This window comes from Nylanderia fulva, unplaced genomic scaffold, assembly GCF_048542155.1.
Source record: "Nylanderia fulva isolate GAGA-0341 unplaced genomic scaffold, ASM4854215v1 Scaffold6, whole genome shotgun sequence".
Classification (NCBI taxonomy): domain Eukaryota; kingdom Metazoa; phylum Arthropoda; class Insecta; order Hymenoptera; family Formicidae; genus Nylanderia; species Nylanderia fulva.
The window spans coordinates 4,806,104-4,831,044 of NW_028190698.1; the positions used below are offsets into that span (position 1 = coordinate 4,806,104).

General features: G+C 37.7%; 1 protein-coding gene across 4 annotated transcripts in view; it reads right to left on the bottom strand.

Moving 5' to 3' along the window:
- LOC114941718 (SAM and SH3 domain-containing protein 1) overlaps positions 1 to 24,941 on the bottom strand; it is a 310,795-nt gene that overhangs the window by 75,126 nt on the left and 210,728 nt on the right. For all 4 annotated transcript variants that reach the window (XM_085487906.1, XM_085487908.1, XM_085487907.1 and 1 more), the window contains exons 2-3: positions 1,766 to 1,954; positions 29 to 192 (exon numbers count right to left, since the gene is read on the bottom strand). In XM_085487906.1, coding sequence (XP_085344032.1) covers positions 29 to 192; positions 1,766 to 1,954 — 353 coding nt within the window. The remainder of the gene's footprint in view (positions 1 to 28; positions 193 to 1,765; positions 1,955 to 24,941) is intronic.

Below are 24,941 nucleotides of genomic sequence, written 5' to 3' on the forward strand. Positions count from 1 at the left end.
ATACAGATATCGACGTGTGTCTCCTTACCTTTGATAGGTTGCTTGAGGTCCACCCGGTGTTACGGCGGCAGTCGTGTTTTGTGTGGCAAGTGCGAGCTTCTGCTGTCGATGTTGGAGCATCTGTCTGCTGAAGACCCCGTATCCGAAGCCATAGATTTCATCCTCCTCCTTGTCGCTGAGGCAGCTCGAGGGCTGCGCAAAAATGGAGAACGTTCGCTCTTTTCCACTACCTTATACAGAACGGCGGGTTTTGCTTGCGAAGCAGTACGGGACTACCACTTACGTCGTAAGTAGGAGGAGCCTCGGGGGTCGTATTAAGAACTCGTTACATTGGAGGCAGTGTTGTTGTGCCACGAAATTTTGTGAGAAAAGAGATCGTGTAGTCGGACTTGAGGGTCAGTCTAATCACGTCTTTCGGGACGATAAACCCTGTTTCTCTCCGAAAAAATCTTCCAATTATATCGAATGTCTCTTATATATAAATGATAAATTTGTTTCAATTTTTTATTTCATGATTGAGTATAATTTTATATACATTATATTTTTATAATATTGTTTTCATATAAATTTCGAAAATTTAAATGCATATAAAAATAATCTTTATTTAATTTATATAAAATTTAGATTAGTAGTTCTGATTTGAAAAATTGTGCAAAAAAATTATTTAATCAAATTTTGATGAGGCAAAATCAGATCTTGTTAAAGATTTTTATTAAAAATAAAATAAATTTTTTAAGAATGATAATTGATAACCACAATTATGTTTTAAAAAATATTATTTTTGCAATCAATTTTTGTTAAATTATATATTTTAATAATATGCAAATTATAAAAATATATCGAGAGATGTAAATAAATGCGATATTCACAATCAGTTAATTGAATTAATCAAAACAAACAATCGTATTCACATTTAACCAAGACGTAATATTCCGGAAAGTAAATGATTTTTATTAATTTTCCAAATCGACATACGATCTTTGGAGGAGCTTGACCTTAATCGTCAATCGATTTCTCGCGCTTGAAAACTCGATTAGACGCGAAGAAAGTCTGGGGTAACGAACAATAACCGATTTAAGCTGGGATCGATAGAGTCTACATGGTTAATCGCCTTAAAGCACTTTGGGAAGTTACTCATGGAGGAGCCACGAACCCACAAATGCAAAGTGTTTGAACTTCCGTAAATCATTCTTCGCTAAATCTCTCTTTCATTGAGTACATCGTTCAAGTATATATATAAAATGATGCCTTTAGTAGAAAAAATATCATTTAAAATATTATTTACTATATATACACCTGATCCTGTGATTCATTAATGACTTTTTCATCAGTTGCATTAATCATTATTTTAAACACTCGGCACATATGTTTATAATTTTGTTATAATGTAAAAACTGTTGCAACACAATTTTAAATACGTTATAAATATAACGTTTGTATTTTATAGATATAAACGAATGTCTATATATGTCTGACAATTTTCCTCGTAACAAAATTGTCTCTATCCATCAGAAAGAGGTGCACAAATGCTCGTATCGAATCAACTGGACGTGTTCTTCTCGCGAATTCTGTCCCTTCGAAAGCAATTTGGCCAAGTGTCAGGGGAATGGCGTAATAAGAAGAAATCGCGACGATAGACAAGCCGCTATATGTCATCCTATAACCGCATTATGCTGCCCGCGGAAGCAATAAAGAGAGAATTGACGGTGTATGAGGGTGTAAGGAGTGGGCAAAAGTAAAAGCGAATATGAGAGATTTTGCTTACCGAGTATTTCCCCGGCACATAAATGGGCTGTGAATGACTGGTGGTGAGCTGAGTGTTGGGCATTCTGGCGGAAGCGTTTGTTTCTCGCCGACGTAACTCCTCGAGCGGTTCCAAAACATCTCCGTAATGTGTTCTGAAGAGGTCCGCGTACCTCGAAGCGAGGCCCTCCAAATACCCTCTCTCGCCCTCCTGAAAAAGGTAATATCAGTGTGATTAGAAGCTGTCGCAAGTCAATGTGATAATACGCGATATACATGCGCTATATACACTTATGTGTATAAATATGTATATATATTTTGCAAGTATGTCATTTGCCATGTATAGAAAGATCGGCCATATTGTCACAGTTAATTAATTGTGATTACGCGGCACGTAATTAATTGTATCTTGCATCATTTATACGATAAAGTACGGAAATATTCATTATTGCAGTCGATCATGCGCGCTTGACAGGATGATATTGTACAATCAAGAGAATATACATATGTATCTGCAAAGGATGACATCGAAATTAATCATTTTTTTTTTAAACAAAATCACTATATAGAAAAATGATAACAAGTAAATGATACATATTTTTTTTCAATTCTATACAGTCGATACAGTCAAAAATCAATTATGTATGTTTAACCAGATTTGTATAAAATATGTTATAATAAATTCCTTCTCTTCGTGAATTAATAAATAAATGTAAATTTTCGATTCAACTGTCATAAAATCAATTCTCGTTGAAAACATGGAACATATTTTACAGATTAGATTAATTATTCAGCTATTTATTAATAAAGGCTGACAAAAGCACGGAATTTTGTGATATACTGCAAATAATAACGAACAATATGTGTTGTCTGATTAAATAGAGTCACTGCGTTAAACTGGTATAACTTTTCGAAATAGTCGGAATCGCACACGTAATTGCAATACATTTAAACAGAAAGTCTATGTTTTGCTATCTACGATTGCGTGGAAAGTTGTTAATATACATGTCGATAAAATATTTCTCCGATTTTCAAGCGTGCACATATAACAGTACATATATTAAATCTGCTCTCTTTACCAGTGCTATCGTATCTTTCGCATTTGAATAAAACAGAATTCATGTTTATGTTCCTGTATTCATTTTTAGGGTAAAAAAAAAAACATTAAAACAAAAAAATTTGCAAAAACCAGTTATAAATAGTGCGCGCTTGTACAAAATATTAAAAAATATTTGTCCATCGATAACATTTATTCTATCAAAACTATTCGTGTATCAATTTCGACGATGTTACATTAAAGCTTCTTCTACTTGACGGAGCGAACTGATGTTCACATGAAAACATTCTCGCGCGCAAATGTATGTGTGCCCTATGTAATATATATACGTATACACATTCTGTTTTTCCGAATCGTGCCAGGCCAACGTGCCGACGCGGGTGGTATATGATTCAACAAGGTGGCGCAAGGGCGAACGTGAGAAGAAAGAAAAGCCGGACCCCGGAGAGAGCGAGAAAGAAAGAAAACGAACAAGAGGAGCCGGCGAGGTAAGGATTGGCGTACGACGAAGGTTGGTGTCACATTAATATTTCAGGATTCCACTTCCGCCGACTCTCGATTCGACTCCCAGGCTCGTAGTAATCGTGGAAGGGTCTATGTCCTTTCCTTTTATAGCTACGAGGAGGAGGCGGGAAATATAGAGAGAGAGAGAGGGAGAAGAAAGTCGAGAAAACGCTTTGTCTGGCACGAGTCGCCTCCTATTTACACTTTAAGCGTCTCCATCCATCCGTCCTCTCTTCCACCCTTTTTCAACCCCCTCAGTTTCCGCCGCGCTGTCGGCAAACGATATTCCGCGGCTATCGCGGTCGTCTCTTCTGGATTTAAATCCCATTTGTAAATATTCCCTTCGCGGCTGTGAGTGAATTACGCGGGAATTATGCCCGATGCGAGAAAGCGGTTCGTCTTCTTTCGCGCTCCCATTCCAATTTCGCGAGAGGCGCCGACAGTTTTTTTTTCATACCGAGCAGCGACAAAGTGTGCGATATACGTTTAACTTCTCGAGAGAGAAATAAAAAATTTATCTCTATTTCTCTTATACATAACATGGATGCATAATAAAATATCTGACGATATTCTTTCAGTAAAAAAATTAATATCAATTTATTAATAATTAATAATAATAGTCAAAGTATATTCTTTATGACATTGTGCGACTGATGTGCGAAATCATAGCTCGCTAAACTATAGAACGCAATTTATTTAACAACATGTATTTTTTTAGAATATAATCTTGTTGTTTGCAACGAGATAAAAGAATGGAAATGGAATGCGCGTGCCAAAAATACACGCGCGTGACTAATTCTCTCGGATGTGTGACGTACGGCACATTCCGGCAATTCCGTATCCGTTTCGAAAAATTATACACAGCTGTTGCCAAACGCGCTCCATCCGCGGAAAGAATTCACGACACGCATGATGTCGCATTTTCCTGTATTATAGTAGCGGCAGGGTAAACTGCGTGAAAAAAGATATTCAGAGCGGTTCGAATTGAATTGTATGACATTGCAAAGCAGACGAAATAAAATAAAACTGATATTCAAATAAAAATCTTGATATTTTTTTTTATTATACTAAATTTTCCAAATTAGCATGTATTTTTTCCGTGTATCTTACGTAATATTAATGTATTGATAATAGATTATATATAATTAGAAAACGCACGTCTGATTTAAAATAAAAATATGTATATATGTATATGCAATGCAATCCCTAAGCACAAGATATTCAGAAGATTCTCTGAACGTCTTCAGGGTGTCTAGCGGTCAGGGAAATCTCGAAAACCGATTTTGATAAATCTGGAATTGTCAGTGAAAAAAATCAGGAAATGTTACTATTTATCTGGATTTTTTCATATTATTCTACATTTGTCTCAATAATTTGAAATTTTTTATTAAATCAATATAAACTTTTCCTTAACTCCCAGCACGCTAATTTCCTGTGTCGTTAAAAATCGATTCATCTACAGCGTGTTCGTTAATTTATATTTTTATCGTCGCGTTATTTTATTTCAATGTGTTCGGATAGAGAAACAAAACTAAAATATTTGATATCATATAAATATAAAAGGTGATTATTTAAATAGTTTATAGTGACATGTTTGTTTCGATTATCGTACGTAATTAATTGATTTAAATTTTTGTTTTAACTTTTTCGAACCTTTTTATTGTAGATAAAAATATTTCAAGAATTTCATGATTTAACATTTAATTGATTTATCGTATAGATATATGCAAATTATATATTTGGAAAAAATAATAGTAAAAAATCAGGGAAAAAATTAATTTCTGGTTTTGGAAAATCTGAAAAAATCAGGGAATTTTTTTCATCGAGTCTGCTGGACACTCTGGTCTATGTTAGGGATATTTACAAAATATAAAAAATGAATAAAATTGAAACGCACGTTTTCAACATTCTCTTTAATAAAGGCTCCTATAAATAATTAGCTTATTAAAATTCATTTTAGTCTGTAGCAAACGTGACGTGGAATATGCATCGGTACGCAAGATATTCAATAAATCGACGGTAATATAAAGTCATCAATTGCAGGACGTCAAACGTCAAGATTTTCATTACGATATAATCTATTCCAATGGCGGTGCCATTTGTGGAGGGGTGGGTTAGGGAAGACATTAAGGCGAATGTCGAAGACGCGCGAAGGATGAAACGAACGGAACGAGTCATCGTTCCGCCATCTCTCCCTCTCCCCCCTTTCTCTCTTACCCCTTAACGTGCCCGATTTCCTCGTGCCCCTTTATCGATAATCCGCGAGTATTAATTAGAATTCCAATCTTCCGATTTAATACGATGTTCCCCGCCATTCCGCACTTTCCTCCACAGTTCTTGTTCCAGTGCCTCTTCCTTCCACTCTCTCTCTCTCTCTCTCTGACCCCTCTCCCCTTTATCCCTCCCCCACTCCAATTGCTGCCCTCCACCCCATCATTTCCCTCCGGAGGCTTAACGGTCAAACTGAAACTTTCAAATTGAGAGCGCATAAAGCGAGCGAATTTTGCACGCGCGAGCACGACTCTTTGGAACTTTATTGCATCGTAAATTAAAATTTCATCCGTGAAGGGATAATCGAGGAGTGATTAAAGCGTTCATTTTATCAAGAGCCGCTTGGCAAAACGTTCGCGGAAATGTCCCCGCGGTCGACACAAAACTCTTTTCTATCTCTCTTCGTTTTCATGTCCCATCAAAAACTTACTTATCGTTTATATCCTCTTACTAAAAAAAAAAAAAATTAAAAAAAGCGATCTTTATAGAGCTACAGCTTAAATATCATTTTTATTACAGAGAATTTAACGATTGATAAAGATAGAATCGTGTATATATATTTATTATTATAAAATATATAGATCGTTTGCTTTTAATGTAAAAAAAAAGAGAAATAATCGATTTAAAAAAATATGAACGCGAGAACATATTTTCATCGTTATGCGAGACTTTTCCAAAAACGTGTTCCAGTTCTTTCGAGTTCTGGCAAAAAATCTCTATCTTTGTACTATATAATTAATATACAATTATTGCAAGAATAGAAAGAGGAGGGTGAGACGATGACGACATAATTGTAGTAGTGGAATGCGCCATTTTTAACGAGCACCGGACTTTAGCAATTAACCGGGTTTTATAAGGGACAATAAGATCTCTCGCAGACGGCAAAAACACTTGGCGCGCGCAGGTTTTTCTGCACGATCCAACTACCCGTCTCGTGGTAAGAGTTAATTCTCCCTGCTACCATTCTTTACCTGAGAGCTCATTTCATTCTAACGAGCTGGCGGCGGTACAACATTGCCAGCTGACCCGACTCGACATTGCGCGGACATCCGTCGAACAGACGACGACGATCTCCGCCCTCGTCGGCTCGATGACAAGGCGCGCACCGTAATTATGTCTCGCCCTCGTCATGGATTTTCCGTCAAACTCTACGATGTCAACCGTACTGACACATGCGCGTATATGACCGCCTGAAACGTCGCTCTCGTTTGGCCTAGAAAATTTCACAGATACGCGTTCGGCATGATGCATGACGCTGCTTAATTATTACAGCGCGTATATACATACTTCATCATTCATACGAAGAGTTCTTGCGTAAAATGGAGTTTCATTACATTCGTGTAAGAAAAAAGAATGAAAAAAAATATTTGACAAAAAAGTAGTAAATGCATGTTAATGCGTCCCAAATGAGCATTTACGCAATGTTTTTTTTTGCAGTGTAACTGCTATCGCGTAATTCGCGTGTTAAGATTTTTCACGAAACATCGTGGGATGCAATTGCGATATACGCGGAAATAAACGAAAACGAAAAATGTGTTTCACACGCAGAATACGTTTGGGATAAGCATAGGTCGGAGGAAGGAATTTTTACCGCGTGAAAATCCATCTCTCTCATCTATATATAGAAAGTATATTACGTTAAATTGACAAATAAGTAGCGCGCTCCAAGTTTAACAATCGTTGATGTCGAGGAAGTTTTTTGTCGTCACTGAGAATCGTTATTCAGTCGATCGTCGGGAATCGAATGGCGCTTCTGAAAAAGAGATCGCAAAAGTCGAAAGTTAAGTTCGGTTCTATTTATCTATCGTTCGCTCGCGGCGCAAAAATTCGCGATCTCTCTCCTCGGTTAACTTTCGTAACGTGCTCCTTCCAGTCCTCCTCTCCGTCAGAATTCAAAGTGGTCAACGATGCGCGCGCGATCCGTCTTGCTCAAGAAGATAAAGCCCGTTAACGGATAAAAAGTAAGGGAGCGGATCGAAAAATCAAGCGCGTCCGCGTCGGTTCTCATATTTCCTTTGAAGTAGGCAAACCCACTTTCAGAGTGTTAACATTGCCGAGCGGCACAACTTTCCGGAAAATTATTTTACTCGGGGCAAAGGCAATCCCTATTGACTCGCCGCGATCGCTTCGACGAGGTTGCGGGATGAGTAAGAAAGTGAAGGAGGGAGAAAGGGCGATGAGAGAAGTAGTGAAGGAGAGAGAAGCGGTCGAACTGAGATAGAAGAGCGGAAGAAAATTGAAAAGTCAAGAAGCTTCCCCTTCTTCGACCTGCTCGTGGAGTTTAACCGCGTACTGCAAGACGAGCTTTACTCTTACCTATACTACTCCTTCTTTTTATATCGGTCTATTTATCCACCTATACCTTCACTTTTCTCCCTTTTTCTCTCTACCTTTCGGTAGATCGTTTTCTTCCGTTTTCGCGATAATCTTTCTCTCTCTCTCTCTCTCTCTCTTTGTTCTTTTACATCTTATCTCAGGATGTACCCCGGATCGTCGCGGGTACACTTTTCCCTCGTCGATTCGCTCAGCAAAGTTCATCGGCAGTCACTTATCGATGTGATTGCGAACCAAGTGTCGTGTAGCAATGTTCTTCCCCACGAACTTTGCCATGAAAATTGCACTCGTCGAAATTATATCGTCTTTCATATATCTGTAAAATTTAAACGCAGAGTAAGATCTTTCTCTCTCCCTTGTGAATACAAAAGTATTGGATATAAAATATTCACCGTCGTAGCAAGTAGCCGTTCCATCACTGACTATTCTCGTGGCAAAATGGCATTCGTAAGCATTCGCTGCGAGAGCGAACCATTTCTCGCAGAGAAACGCATATCGATTTCGCATACGAACCGGCGCTTCTCGGCCCGCTTAAAATCCGAGGCGCGAAGTAGACGGCGTTTTACGATAATTGGGCGGAACGTGGGAGCTCTCCACTACTCTTCCTGCCGGGATAGAGGACGGAATTATTTTCGGGTGGTCCCTTCAACGGGCGTTGCACCCGCCATTAACGGAAAGCAGCCGCCGACGTATTCATTTCCTCACCCTCATTATTTACATATACTTCATTTACTCCCTCCATTTACACCCTATCGCCGCGCCAGCCCGTCATCGACGAAATGTAATCCACGAAAAGCCGGGCAGACCAAAAATCCCGAGATCTTCTCGCGCCAGACATTCTCCGGATTCGAAAAGCCTGATCGGGGAACCGATTGATGGCGAAGAGCAAAATCACGTACTTTTGTTTTTTTTTTTTTTTTTCAACGATCGTAATACGACTAAAAGCGACGTGTCAGAAGATGGACTCGCTCGTTAAAAACGCGCGCTTGCTGGTCCTAAATATTATTGTCTCGCGTACTATTAATGCACGTTCTCCTCTCTTTCATATTTTTTTGTTTATTCCTCGTAGAATATGCATTCTTCTTATATAATGGCTTACAAGTGCATATAAATGTATATATAAATATAATTTATAAATTTCATAAGTACTCTGTTGAAATAGTAAATTTTTCTTTCGATTTTTTTATCAATGTAGTTTTAATTAATTTTTTTAGAAATAATTTATTATTTCAACAGAGTACTTATGAAATTTATAATATATATGACTCGTTATATTAATAGTAATTATAAAAATAGAAAAGTATAAATATGATATAAAGCAAGAGTGCGTATCTCGTCGATATCGCACATGATAAAATCAAAGAGAAACAAGTTTCGCACAACAGTGAAAATAATTTTCGATGCAAATGCATGAGAAGAGCTTGTCGGAATCAGGCTGTTGGGTTCGATGGGGCAAGCACTCCACGTTGTTTCGGGTACCGCGACGAGGCGCGAGGGAAGAGGGAAACGGAATGACAGGGAGGATAGAAGCGCTAAGAGGCAAAGGTCGGCGAGTAATGCGCAGCAGACTGGTCCACGAGTGGCGTGGCGAGTTAGCGGGAGAGAGAGTGGGATGGGGCTGGGGGTGGTTGGTATTTCGTCCCTTTTCAGACTCGACGAAAGCCTCGACGTCAGGATTTCGGCGTCAGGCTTAAGAGCTGCCGCCTTAATCTCCGCTCGCCCGGCCAGGTCCTCTATACACCGCAATCCTCCCATCGTCTTTCCCCGGGTCTTACTCTCCTTTTCAAGCTCTCATCCTTCTTGCGGCAGCGGCTGCCGTCAACTTTCACCGTGGCCTGTCTTCTGCCGCACGGCAAAGCACGTCGCGGCGCAAAAGCTCCGAGCTTCTTCCTCTCTCGACTTTTATTTTGACCGTAGGACCATGGAATGTTTACGGAACCCGGAAGTTAACGGTGGCTAAGAGCAAAGACCGATGCTGCAGTCTTCGGAGGCAGTCGGGGTTTTTTTCGCGAGAGAGAGAAGATTGTGGGAAACGGTGCGTGTGAGTCGCTCGGAATGCTCTTTCCCGCAAGCTCGAATTTTGAGACGTCTTTTCGTCGGCATTATATTTAGCTAGCTGAACAGTACTATATGCCTTTTTAGAAAATATATATATTTGATATTTGATCGTTTCTTTTTTAAATATAAAATAATATATAAATACATAAAAACTTTGTACAATTTATATCAATATTTAATAGCAATCAGATTTTCTGTGAAAGATCACAAAAAAGTGCACGAAATTGCTCGTAAAAATTATCCTTAAATTTCTCAGCCCGACACGAGCGGCGACGAGTTACCCGGGGATTCAGACAAGCGCGTTCGTCGAAGATTTCGACGTTCTGATCCTCCGGGAATCCTCTCTCCACGTCGGCGCGCACACAAACACGTGTACGTGGCGCACTTCGTTCGCCATGACACACCGGAACAGAACCCGGCGTCACTAAATTTTAATCACAAAAATGCATTGCGCATTGTGTCGACCGTCGGTGGCTCCGAGAACGAAGGGATGGCGAACGACGCTTGTTGTCGGATGGATATATCGGGGGGAGGTGGTGGGGGAGGGGGAGGGTAAAAAGCACAGGGTGCAAAAGGATGGCCCGACGGTTCGAGTGGAAGTGACTGGAAGAAACGGGAGGAACGGAGACGCGAAAAAGGAAAAACGTCAATGCGGACAGAGAGGGTGGTTGGAGGGTTGGCGATGCGACGATGGAAAGAAGAAGGACGACGGTGAGAAACGGGAGGATGAAGAACAGTGAATGCGGGAGTGGATTGTAGCATTGTTAAGTGCACGGACGCGGCCCTGAAAAAAAGAGTGCTATTGTCGGTTTAGCGCTCTTGGCGTTCGTTTCTCGTCGTTTCGCGCGTCGCGGAAAAATTCTGTCGCCTCTTTTCATAGTCGCACGCGCGCCTCTTCAGGGTCCGCTTCGACTTCCTATCTCTCTCTTTCTCTCTCGCTGTCTGATCTTTGCGTAAAACTTCCGGCATTGTTCCGGCATCGTAAATTCCTTCAAGTTTCCGCCGCCGTGCGCAGAACCGCTCATCACGATATTATGCGAGCTAAAAGCTACATCGGAAACGTACACAAGATTGTGGTACATCCGTACATCCTGACACCGTTTTATATTTTCCCATTGTGTTTTAGAGAAAAACAAAAACATATTTATTCTCGCGATTAAACTTTATATCGTGCGAATGTCAGAAGCTAATAAAAATTAAAAAATATATATATATTGATACAATAACAACAATAAAAAAATCCGCCATACATATTTATTTGTATTTATTTGTATTTATTTGTATTAAATATTTCATTCATTTTCAGAGATTTTTTAATCCTCTCAAAAATTTTTTAATCCTTTTCTATCATGGAAACTCATATGTGATATTTTCGATTAATTGTTAATCTATTTTATCTGTTTGTCTATTTTGTAAATAAAATTTTCGCGATGATTTTTTTTATTGTTATTGATATAATATACAACAATAAGCTATATAAGCACAATACTTGGAAATATACAATTCACATCATTCTCTTATTTTTATTTCTGTTTTTTTTTTTTATTTGTTGAAATTCTCTCGTCAAATGCAAAATTGGTCGTTGTCATGTTTAACGCAGAAAGAGCTAACTGTGATTATATACTGATATTGTTTGACGTGCCGGCAAACATTCGTGAAAAGCGCTGCAAAAGTCAATTTGTCTCTCGCTCTCAATTTTGCCGCTTATTTCGAACTGATAGGAAAATGTTTCAAAATTTTATAATCAGAGTGTTGTACATTTTTGTTGATTCAATTTTTGATAATTATTTTTGCACGGTTTGTGCAATATTGTGTTAAAACACGTATAATTTCTTGGGGCATGCTATTATAAAATCGAAGATAAATTTATTTTTTAAATAAATCTAATACCTATAATTGTATTTTTTGGAATATATAAAATATAGCTTTTTTGCATGCAAATATAATTGAAAAGAATAATAGAATCCCTTATAATTTATAATACAGTGGTAGCAATTTAGTTTATGTCTTTTGTTTTCTGCATTTTTATTCTCTTTTAATATTTCTTCTTAGTTTTCCTCTTTTTCCATCTTCTATCAAATAAAAACCATTATAAGTTTCGTAGATATATATCTTTTCTTGTGATATCTCATAATTGTTACACGATACATTTCACATTTAAATTATGCAATTGTATGATATCCCTCTTTTGAGAAAAGTAGACAAACAAATAAAGTCACAAAAGAAAAAAAAGATTTTAATATAAATTTGCGCCTCAAGCTCGGTTGAATGATAGAAAAAGTGGGATAAAATCTTTCCGTTGTTGCGGCGCAACTTGTGCGGAAATATGCCTCGAGGCGTTCTGAATATTAGCCGTACAAGTCCGCTCATTTCCGGCCGTAATCACTGAAGTAACGCTAGACCCTCGTCACATCTGGAAGTAGGTATATTTCATTTATTTTCAAAGGCCGACCCTTTGAGCAATCTCTGTGGCTTGCGGCTACTGGATCGTCTCATCCACCACGGTTGGTTTTCACTCGACTGTCGGTATATGCTTGAATTACGAGCGGTACAGAGGCGGCGCAAAGAGCAAAAGGGACAAGATTTGAATTGCTAAAATACCTTTTCTGGCCAATAAACCGTGATGCTTCTGCAAATTTTTATATACGGAAGGAAGAGGATACGCATAATATGGAATACTCGTATCAAAATTCCTTCGCTAAATCGACGTTATCCTTTATTTTAAAAACAGAGCAAATACACAGGCTATTTTAATATCGAATTTAATATTAAATTGCCTGGTATATTTTTCCTCTCTTTTTTTACTTTCTTTGACAATATACGATATATATATATATATATCGTATATTGCACATCGAATTTCTTTCGTGAACGCTGTGCTGTATTTTCTGTGGTGTGGCTTCCGCATTTTGGCATTAATTTGTTACGGTGTATTGGAAACGAAGGAGACCAAGTATTTTAAAACAATGGTCATTCCTATTGTCGAGCTGAAATTAATGGCCCGGAACGAGTAACTATAAGCATCGATAAAGGCAATTCACGATCATCAGCGACAACGGTACCATCAAACGGCGATACAAAACGCAATGCCAGGACAAGAACAACACGCGTCCGCCTCTATTGTACATTTATTGCATGCTGTTCATGCAGTTAAGCGTTACGCTGTAATTATTAATGTGTCCTACCGGTACATCGATCATTTAATTTATCCTATTCACGCAATGTGACGTAATTTTAATATTGAAAATTAAAGCAAAAATAAGTATCTACATCAAAATAAATAATTAATCAAGAGCAGAAAGTTATTAAATCTCTGCGAAATAATCAACTTATTTTAAATGCATAAATATTAACAATTTGTTTTTTTAATTCTTTCCATCTATTTTGTATTACTTATATCATATGGAAGCTCTCCATTTCAAAAATATATAGTCGCATTATATCTTTGTAATCTAACTTCCTGCACAAAACGTTTATTTTACACACTCTAAATTTTTTTTAACGTTCGGAAACGATATCACGTTACGTGCGAAAGAGAAGAGAGTCTCAAAAACAATGTTAATGAACCTTGTGCATACGCGCCGATTCGTGAAAAATCACGTTCAACTTTACACCGCAAATTTTTCGCGACTCGTTCAGAGAGAGATCTCGAAAAACGATTATTTCGTACATGCAGCAAACCGCGTTACGATCTCCGATTCTTGTCTCTCGTTTCACCGACGGGAAAAGATACAATAATCATTAACACATAACGATATATCGCGCTCGAAAATGTGAACTTGATTGCGTCGTAAAAGAGATGGAGAGTCATTAGACGGAGGAAAGAGAGAAGGCGAAGAGAAAGAGAGAGAGAGAGAGAGAGATAGAGAGAATCTCCGTTCGTGGTATCGAACTAATAAGACGGAAAATCTAATGACGAGCAGTTAATTATCTCCGCAGACGCCGCGCAATACAAACATTAATTAACATACACAATGAAAGTAAAAGGGAAAGATGTACCAAAGTATTACACGCTCGGTTGAACACACAATCGTTCGATAATATCCTACATATACGATCGTGTCGAGATGCGTGTCTGCGACAAAGAGGAAAAAAGGAAGAAAGATTATAACACGGTAAAACCCGGTGTTAACGTAATTCACACATATTGACCTTTTTTATTTCTTCTCAAATATTTCTCTCGTGATAAAATTTAACGTCGCGAGAGAACGAGATGGGGTACAAGTTCTTCGTTTCGCTCGCGTTTTCACGCACTCTCGCGTTCTCTCGCCGAGTCGTATTACTACGGTGTTCCTCCTCTTTTTTCCTCCTGACCTCCCTCTATCTGGCTTTGTAACCCCGACACCCCATTAGAATAATGAGAGAAACGCAGACGCCGTCTCATTAAAGACGGCACATTCAGGTGTCAAGTTTGAAATTTTAATTAGTAAAAAACCAACCCAATTTTGCACCTCGCATATAACCGGCCGTTCTCTTTCCTTTCCTCTTTTCCCTGTCCTTTTTCTTTCGCACCCTCTCTCATCGCGCTCGCAGGGTTGCCGTAGACGAGAGAGTCGGGCTGCTCAAAAGCCTCGAACGTTTCAATTAATGCAGCCGCAAAACCTTCGCTTTCGATTCGCGTTTTTCCTTTTACGCCCGAGCTTTCGTAACACTTTGCGACTTTATGCGGAAACTTTTAGCAATTTATAATTTTCTTTCTTTTATGCATTTGTATTTCTGTTTTAACGATCCGTCATTTGCAGTTTTTAGAACATACGTAGCGTGAAAAATGTAAAACTCCATGCATTTAAAGTTGAGAAATGTTTCGGACAGACTAATGATATCTGATTAAATAAATGATTATATAGCAAGTTATATGTACATAATATATATGCCTTATATGTATATGTTACGCAATGATTTACATCTCTTTTCGAGATATTATGCGTGCAAGATCAAGTCTGTATTAAATCATAACAGAAGCATACCATCGTTTATGAAAGATACCATCGTTTATGAAATAATAATAACGTTTATGGAAAGCGAAAAGCAGGTTTCTGGCCATACAAGCGCCCGTTTATACCGTACAACAAAGCAAATTGAGTCTCAAGGTGATGGAAGGAAAGCTCGCATAATCGTGAACACGCTTTGGCTAGCTCGCTAGAATATTATTAATCCTCGAACAATCCGACACGCTATAAGGACCAAAGTAATTTATAACCCATTTGAAGCTCGTCGAACAATAAAAATAAATTATCTTACGATAGTTGAAAGAATATTATCGCCTCTTTCTCCCTTTTTCTTTTTTCTCTTGCTTAAGAGATTATAATTCGAAAAATATATTATCGCTCGAAAGAATTTCACGCGCGCGCGAACCATTTTATCCATAATTTTAATTGATAGCAATTTACATAAATATAATTCCAATTTTGTAATTTGACCATTACGATTGGGGTTATTTTACGTATATGATTATTATCGAAATCAAGTTTGTAACAATTACTGCTATTGCTATTGTTTGTCGGTAAAAGCACGCGTAATGAATATGAATAACAAAGAACATTTTGTCATGGAAAATTATTTGTTGATATAACAGTATGTCAATTAACATCACGTGGTGAACAGTAAATGAAAATATTATATAATATACGTATATATTAATAAATAGCACACATACGTATTATAACATAATATGGTTGTTATTTAGCACACTTTCAAAAATATTTATTAGTTGACAAAGTAAGTTGTCAAAAATGTAAAAAAAAAATAATAAAATTGTTACACGATTAAAAAAAAAATGGATTACATCTGAAATGTTGCGCGTGAAATCCATAAAAGGAGGATGCACTTTATAAATTGGTGATAAAGATTTCATCGCGTAAAAAGTTTCTCTCTATCGTTCAATTATATCATATATTACTTGAAAGGATTTTATATATAGGTACAGTGGTCCATGTAATTGAGAACTCCGAAAGAACTTCGGCCGGCTGTTTCCGACTCACGTTCGGGCACGATTCTAGATAGTTTACGATAAAAGCGCAATTGAGCTTCTTAAGTCTCTTGAACGATCCTTCGCAACGAAATAACGCGATCGAAGCTCGTCCGAGGGAAGAGAGAATCAACGACGACCGATTGTTCCACGAACGGAGCCCATATAGTCTCCCGTCGCGGTCCTCGAGGCGATGCGCGCGCACGCGATCCAGAGAAAGGGTGCACGAACTGGGAAAGGAGGGTGGCGAGCGATTTAAGGAAAAGTTGGGAAAATCTTGGGAATCCGATTACGCGAGAGTGCGGGGGTTGGTTGGCAGTCGAGGCAGCGGGAAGGCAGCCAGCCTGGCAGCCCCGAGACAGCTCGGCGAGAAAAGAGGGCAGAAACGGAAGAAGAAGAAGGCGGAGAGGGCAACCGGTGAAGTTGTAGCGCGAATCAGTTTCGGTGTCACGTAGGTATTCCGTACTGCGTCTCGAGAAACCCCGTACAAGGAGAATAAGGTGCGGGCGATTGGACCGTACAAGGGTGTATTTTGGATTCTCGTGTGAATCGACAGAGAAAAAGGTGCACGGATGTGAGAAATGGATACACAAAGAGATAGATATACTAGAGGTGCAATATAACTATAGGCGAGAGTGCGATCGAGTTTAGTTCGGGATGCGATACATATCAACCGACAGCGCACCGTGTTATTCAATTTGCAAGTTGGCCCTGTTGATCGTGGCACCTTAACGCCATTACTATTGCCGCCACCTTCGAGTAGAAATTCTCTTCCTCGTCGGTTTTGCGAGACACCGGCTTGAGAGACGGCGCTTGTATTTACACTTACGTGTGGATTTGCGCTCTATTCAAAATAATGGTGGCAATGATTCCGCGCGGTCTTTGCTGCTAACGATGAGAAAATGGTACTTGGTGATCGTGATCAACATGGCATATCACCTGTGAAGGTTCTTATACGCTCGATACGGCGACCTAACTTCTTACACGGTGCGCGACACGTGTCCCGTGAAATGTGATCGATAAGCTTTTCACAGCTGTTCTCGATGTTCTTGATTTATCGAGCTAATAAATGTCAGATCGCCAATCAATAAATACAATTCTATTTATTGGCATGATTACATTCAATTGTGCATATTAATGTGATATTATGAAATTATTAATGGTTTAATCAATTAGAAATTATAATTAGGTTTCTACGTTTAGTATAGTCAATTAGAATAATTTGATTAGATTTAATATAAATGCAGGAAAAGAAAAAATATCTTCTGAGAAAATTAGAATATAAAAACATGTTTCTTTTTATATATATCTACATAAAATTATTTTAGAAAATAATTTAAAAGATATCATTATATTTAAAAAACAGGAGAAATGTGTATAGAAATTTTCTAGATAATTATATAAGATGAATATTTAAAAAATATTTTTATATAAACATTTAGTTTTCTTCAAAACTCTCTCACTAAGTACATTAAAACTTTTATTATAAATCGTTATAGATAGCATCATAATTAACAAACGTCTAGACGATCATTATGACATAATTATATCTCATAACCTTTGAATTAAGCTGTTATATGTGGAAGCTGTTACACGATCCTTATCTTTGCTAGTCGCGGTATTCATTCTCTGTCATAAGCATAAAATTATCTTATCTTTACGACACACGCCAGAAGAACTTGTCCGTGGTGTAATAACAAGCGGCACGATAGTGGAACGTGACGAACTAGTAGCGCGTGTTTGGGGAGACACACAGGTATGCGAATTAGCCCATACATATACTTGCTCCGATGTAGGATGCTGATGTGGCAAACGCAATTCAACGCTGTTTGACGAGCCAAGTGAATGAGCGAGCAAGAAAGAGAGAGACCGAGCGGAAAGAGAGAAGGAGAAAACGCGTGGAATAACTGAATGGGCTAGTCACGTGCTACGCGCGTATACACGCTATGTTACTACGAACACGTGTGCTCGTATGACCAAAGCGACCTTTGAATAACGGCTGTTCAGGCATTGTAATACATTTCTATTACATCGTCGTTATTCTAATTAATTTTGAGGTGTAAAATAATTCAACCATGTTTTGATATCATTGTGTACAATTCGTTCTATAAGCTAATTTTGGAAAATATATTAATTTTTAGAAATACCTAATTTCTTTTATAATATGAATAAAATTTTGTATGGTTAAATATAATATCTCTTCCTATTTTATAAATAAAATTAATTGCATTTTTTTTATATTTATGTTTTTCTCTAATATTATTTGATACGCGTAAGTGTTCGCGAAATACGAAAAATCATTCGCATTTGATACGGAACGAAGATGACATTAGCGGCACGAAAATTACTGGAGCATTAATTTCGTCGTTCACCCTTTATCTTTTAGAGAGAAATTTCCGAGCGATATGTGAATGTATAAATGACAACACACCGCGTGATATTTCGCCACCGTTGGTGCGGCGAGTGCAGATACACGCAACAGCGCGCGAATGAACACAGCGCTATTCAGAGTGGAAGCTGTTCAGCAATTTCGTTCGCGGAACGCACTTCGCTTTCGCACTCGTGGTTCCCTATCGAGCGGGAGGAAATGTAGCGCAGGTGGTGCGGCAGCGACAACGGAAATGCGTGCGGCGCGAAAAGAGAACGCGACGCGTGTATTCCTCCCTCTCGAAGAGGAAATAAAAATTACAAAAAATTTGGTAGCGAATACTACCGAGGAGTACATTCGTCACGTCCCAACGAGACCCTTACCCTTCGAAGTAATTAATTTTTACGGTCGTGCGATTTTTGCTCACCTCGCGCGTACATCCGCCGAAGAGGTCCGGCGCAGCCACCATCTCGCGGTACTAGTCTCTTTAATGCGAATTTATTCCTCGGAGTTAATTACGCGACACTAATTTTTACCCAACTTTGTTCGTCCGCACAAGGCACCGCGGCCATTCAACTTGTTTCCGCTCCAACTTGTCCGGAGCGCAGAGAGAGAGAGAGTCGGCTCGAAGTCGCCTCGTCGTTCTTTCTCGATTCCCGCACTCTCTCGCTCGTTTCACGACCGGCTTCTGGCTTCGAGCAAACGAAGCTTATGTGCGCCTGTTCGCGAAATACAAAGATTTTCAAAGTTCAGCAATTAGCCATTGCTCGACCAGTTTCTTTCTCTTTGTACCTTCTTCTCGCCGTCTTTCATCATTTAAACGTCCTCTCGGTGAACTTTTCTAGCGCAGTAATTCGTGCATAGGTAATTAATTTGCATTAGCAAAGAATAATAGAACTCTCTCTCTTTCTCTTCAGCTTGTGTTATACTAAAGTGGCAGATAAGTGTCTCGTAATCAATAATACATTTTTTTAAAGAAATGAGAGTCTAGATTGAAAAATTCAAGATCCGTGATTTTTTCCACGATAATGTAAAATACGACAGCTATTTTGCGATACGTTGTAACACGACGATAATTTCAATATTTTATATTCCATTTTATTAAGTTTAATGTTTGATGAAGAGAGATAAATATGTCAAATTAAATCAAGTTAATCTAGGCAAAATACAGCAACGGTCAATGTCGGTCAAACAAGCAAGAAAAAAATTAAGTAATTGAGTTTATATACGCGCGTTTTATTCGGTTAGAGAAACGAGCACCGCGTTCTTGCTCGAATTAATCAAACGTCCTCTGTAATCTAAAGTCGTCGGGCATCTCGGGGCGAGGGCGAAAAAAGCCTTTTCTCCCAGGGAGCTCGGAGGAACACCTTTAAATTCCACAATTCCAAGACTCGAATGGAGTCGAAGGAAAATGTAGCCGGTCGAATTAACAACGCCACGTTTCTTTCTTTTTTCTTAGATATTCTCGAGGTGAGATCTATTCCACTTATACAGTTATCTCCTTAATTGCACTGCTCTTTACTGCATCACAGAAGAACTTATCCACATAATATACCGACGAGATGGATAATACAATTACAAATTAACTCGGTTGAGGTATTGTCCTCGATTAATGTTTTACTCGAGCTGTTCTCGTGACGATAGGATAGCATTATTCATGACGATAAAATCAACGAGATCTGTCGAAGAACAGAAGATAATACGCTTTCAACAATCCTATACAAATATATGGATTCGACATACGGTTTATGACGAATGTCTCTGTCATTTCTATCATTAATATTATTAATTAGCAAAACTGCTATCAATAGGTCTAGATAATTAATACCAATTAAACACTGATTACTTCGATACGTATTGTTACTAAATAATATATTAATTTTATTTTCATATTTTACAAATACATCGAATAAATCCGAATATTACTAATTTTAATTCAACTTAGGAAATGTTTGAATTAGAAATTCATGTATCATAGTTAAAACTGATAGCAGAAATTATTCTTTAAATAAGAGTATTTAGTTAAATAAATCATTGAAAAAAGTGTATTACATCTCATGAATTCGAGTATCAAGACAGACGCGGCTATATCGAAGCTTTAAAGTCTGATATTCGTTGGAGCGAATGAAGCACGTCGCTGTCGTAAAAAAGAGCGGCGTGTATCGTAAACCAAATCACAATTCGTCCAAAGTAATCCTCGTCTGAAAGTCGATAAAATTTCAAGTATCGAATTATCTACTTTTTACTTTTCTCATACACGTATAGTAGTATTATTCGCGATAATTAAAAAAAAAACACACAACAAAGTTATAAACTCTGACTTAAGCTAAAATATTTCAGTAAAATTACATTTTATTTTTTAATATATTAACTGGCAAAACTTTTTAAAGCCTTTTAAATAAATTTGAAGATTTTTAAATTTGTATATTTGTACAAATTGTATAATTAAATTTGTATAATCTTTAAACGAGAAAAAGTATTTGAATTATATATTAAATTTAAAATCCTATTTCCTATTTATATCTAGATTTTAGACTTATGTCACACATACACACATAAGTCAATTAGACACTTTTATTGATCGAATAACTTAAATGTCGCAGCCATAATGCTACATAGATCCAATAAAAGCGTCAATAGTTTGCCGGACAATTAAAAATTTAATAGAAAAGCAACAATGGTAAAGTGTGCATTTCGTTTTCCGATGCTTTCATCCGCACACGTCTTTCATAGAGAAATTCCCATCGCTCACCGACCCGATACGCGCAACAACAGCGCACATTCACACACACACACACACATATACAAAGTATATAGTTCTATATGCGTGGATATCGATTCGAGCCTCGCCCCGGAGCGTGGTCGGGATTTTCAAGGTCTGAAACACTTTCCCTAGAGAGAAAGAGAGAGAGAGAGAGAGCGAGGGATGATGCTGAGGTGGATGGCGGAGGGCGCGAGTGCATTTTTTAGAAGGCCGCCAGTCGTTTCGAAGTGCGCGCCCAACCGACCGTTTTCATGTCTGAGACGCTGGTGAGACGAGGAGAAGACCGTGGTCCAAGGAGAACGAGAGAGGGAGCAACGAGAAATACCGGTGAAGCAGAGAGGTGCACAGAGAGTGCGTCCCTTCGTCCTCACGTTTCTTCGCTCCTCTGTGGATAGGGTTGAAAAGACCGGGTGGTGGAGGCGAGAGAGCGGCCGTAGGCGGGAGCGATGATACGTGCGTAGAATAGCCTCGGCATTTTGAGATTCCTCGGAGATTTGGCTTGCCGAGTAAGGGCTTGCCGGCCTCACCTTTTTTCTTCCGACCGGCGTCATCCGTTTCTCCCTCGCCGTCTTCTATCTCGAGACGCCACCCATCGCGACGACGGCGGCGGCGGCATCTACAGTTTCGTGCCTCGGTTTCTTTCGTCGGCCCAGGGAGGTTGCCACCTTCCTTTCTCTCCCCCTTTGCACTGGAGGCAACAATCTTAAAATATCACCCCGCGAGTACCGTGCCATGAGTTATCGCGGTATTTAATCATCCCCAATAAGCTGGCGTTTCACACCCTCTAGATTTTCTCTCTTTGTCGTTTTACGTTCTCTTCAGATAGGGTGACCTGACGTCTTTCTGGTTTTTCGCGAATGTCTTCTTCTTTTGGGTGCTCTCGAAAGAGAATAATATCGTGACTACGCTTTCAGAATTTATCGTAGTTAGATACAATCACGATTTTTAAATATTTCACTTTATTATGGACCAGGACGAAATTAAAACCGTAATGTATAAACTAAAATACATTTAGTTTATTAATCGCCATTCATAAAAAGTCTTTCTAATTTAATTTCATTACAAGAAAATTAAAATTAAAGTGTCTTGTTAAAAAGATTGTGTGATTTGATTTTCTATAAATGTTCATTCGCTCCTTTATTTCTTTCGTTATTTACAGATTTTTAAGTTTGCAAAAAAATCGTTGATGTAACGATTGTCAGTACATTCTGACATACATACATACATACATATATATATATATATATATATATATATATGTATATATATGTGTATGTAGTGTTATTGTTGTTTTACAAATTGCAAAGTTCCAATTTTTTCGATGCTATCCCAGCGTAAAAAAAAATATAGTTATCGTATCTGTAAGTTCTAACAAATTCCATCTTTTGCTTTTTTTTCGTTATCCTACACTTTTGTACGTTTTCCACGTTTTTTTTTGTCTTTTCCTATCGCGGTATATTTTCGATTGGTTTTCATCAGTTTCTCTCTCTTTCTCTCTTCTTCTCTCTCTAGTTCAATAGGATACGCCTAACGACGTTCGAGTACGTTTTTCTTCGGAAGTAATTAAGAACGATTAACGGAAGTCCGTCTGACGATACTCGACGCTCTGAGACTGCGAGGAAGTTTTGATGACTTTAAAGCGCCTTGAAGACCGTTCGGGTCGATTAATAGCTCTCGAACGGAACTGTTTTCTTGGCGACAAAGAAGTTTTCTCGTTTTTCTTTTTGCAATCCCGACTCAAGCTAACAAGAATCCGCAACGGAAGATATTTAGATAGCAGCAAACTTTCTTTACTGATATTTATCGTTTCGGATTGATTATGTTACTAATAACGATTGAATCATGCGATTTTTTATATGACCTGCTGATGCAGCTTTTTTATAGCAATTAACGCATATTAATTGTAATTGCCATCAGATTACGTGAAATATTCTTAAGAGAGAAAGAAAAAGAGAACAAATATACAAAGTAATATTTTTTAGAGTTTTTCTCTACAGAAAAGATCAATAACAAAAATTACACAATTATACTTATTTAAATCTATTAATTCTTAACTATGTAATACATTAATAAAAATATAAAATTTAGATTAATTTCACAAATATTTTACACTGTTTCTATTATGTTATTTTCATATTGCATGATTCTCTCCCATTCTCTCTCTCTCTCTCTCTCATAATCAGAAATCAATAGTTCCTTAATCTCTTGCTCTCACACAAAACTTACAAACTCCGCGACTGTATCATTTAGCGAATTAACGAGATTACAGCGAAACTGCGAAATCCGGAACCGCGAAGGGAGGTGCAAAAGGAAGTAACTTTTGCATCGTATTGATGAACAACGACGCCTGATCCATCGCCGCAAACCGAAGGGGGCGTATTCTAAACAAGAGTTCCGCTATCGAAGCAGAGAGAATGAAGATTCTCGCAACGCGGATAAAGACAAATCGTTCGTGGGGAGAGAGAAGTGGATTTTGCGGGAAAGATATACACTTGATGACGGGATTTCTAGTGAAACTGTCGTGTCAAATGCTACCCGGGGAGTTTACTCCGGCAAATACGGCTCGAAAACCATATTTGAAATCGCTGCGAATATCTATGTCGGTGTCTTTGTGGCAAGGATGATTTTCATATGTATCTTTATGGTATCAGGGTCCTCAAATTCGGATATGATTCTTCTCGCTCATTTATATCGACCTGTAATGTGCGGTTTAAATAACTATAACATATATATATATATATATATATATATTTTGTCTGAAAATGCGATAAACTCTGACCTAGATTGAAATCATCGATTCTAGCATCGAGAAAAGTGTACAGAATTCTCTAAATTACTGTTATTGTTGCCATTCATGTGAATTTGGTTCCAAATTTTTAATTTGATTTCAATTTATTCCTCCTTCTCTGCATCTAATTTTATTTTCTGCTGTTAAGTATTGCATATTGATATTTAATATGAAATATAATAAATCGTCATTAATTTATAAAAATTGTAATTATATATTATTTACGAATCCTTTCAGACTATAAATTATAATAATATATAATTAATGTAATTGTTATTCAAATGGAAACATTTATACAATGCAATAAAGTTATTAGATCATATTAAATTACATTCGAATGCAATATCTGAAATATAACATCTATGAAAATATCGACTTTTTTTCTTTCCTGTTTTCTATTCGAGTCTCCGAGCAAAACAATTAAATAAACGTTGACATAAAATAAATTAATAGTCAAATTATTTTTGGACGGCGACGATTTATTTCACTCAGTGAAAATTAATTTCGTATTAAACATCAACCGTATAAAATTAACAGCGTCAGATTTAGAAGTGCTAATACGGCCGAAAATAAAATATCTGTCTGTAAAATGAGACCATCAGCTGAAAATACGAATAGAAAACAGAAATATGCTAATATTATACAATATTGCAGACTGCAAGAAGCAATTTCGACATAAGGGCGAGCAGAGACTGTGCGTAAGAAATGTAATACAGTCGAAGAGTGCCGGAAAAGAAGAAAGACTTGTGTTACAAACAAGAATTTATTTTACAATATTCAATGCGAATACCACGTTTTACAAATTGACTTTTGCGCATGCACAATAAACTTCGATATTTTAATCAAATTCGACGCATAATTGTCATATTTATTTCAAGCGGAATAAACATATAACACCTCAGGGATTCTACTTCGTCGTTACAATTTATACTTTTCACTTTATGATCAGCTGTTCATCCAATTTTTCGAACGTTAGCTATAGCACACAGATTGATGAGATTAATTATTATATAATAGATAAAACTTTAATTGTAATTAATGTGACCATTAATTTCCTTTGCGATCAACACAATAAGCTTCGATATT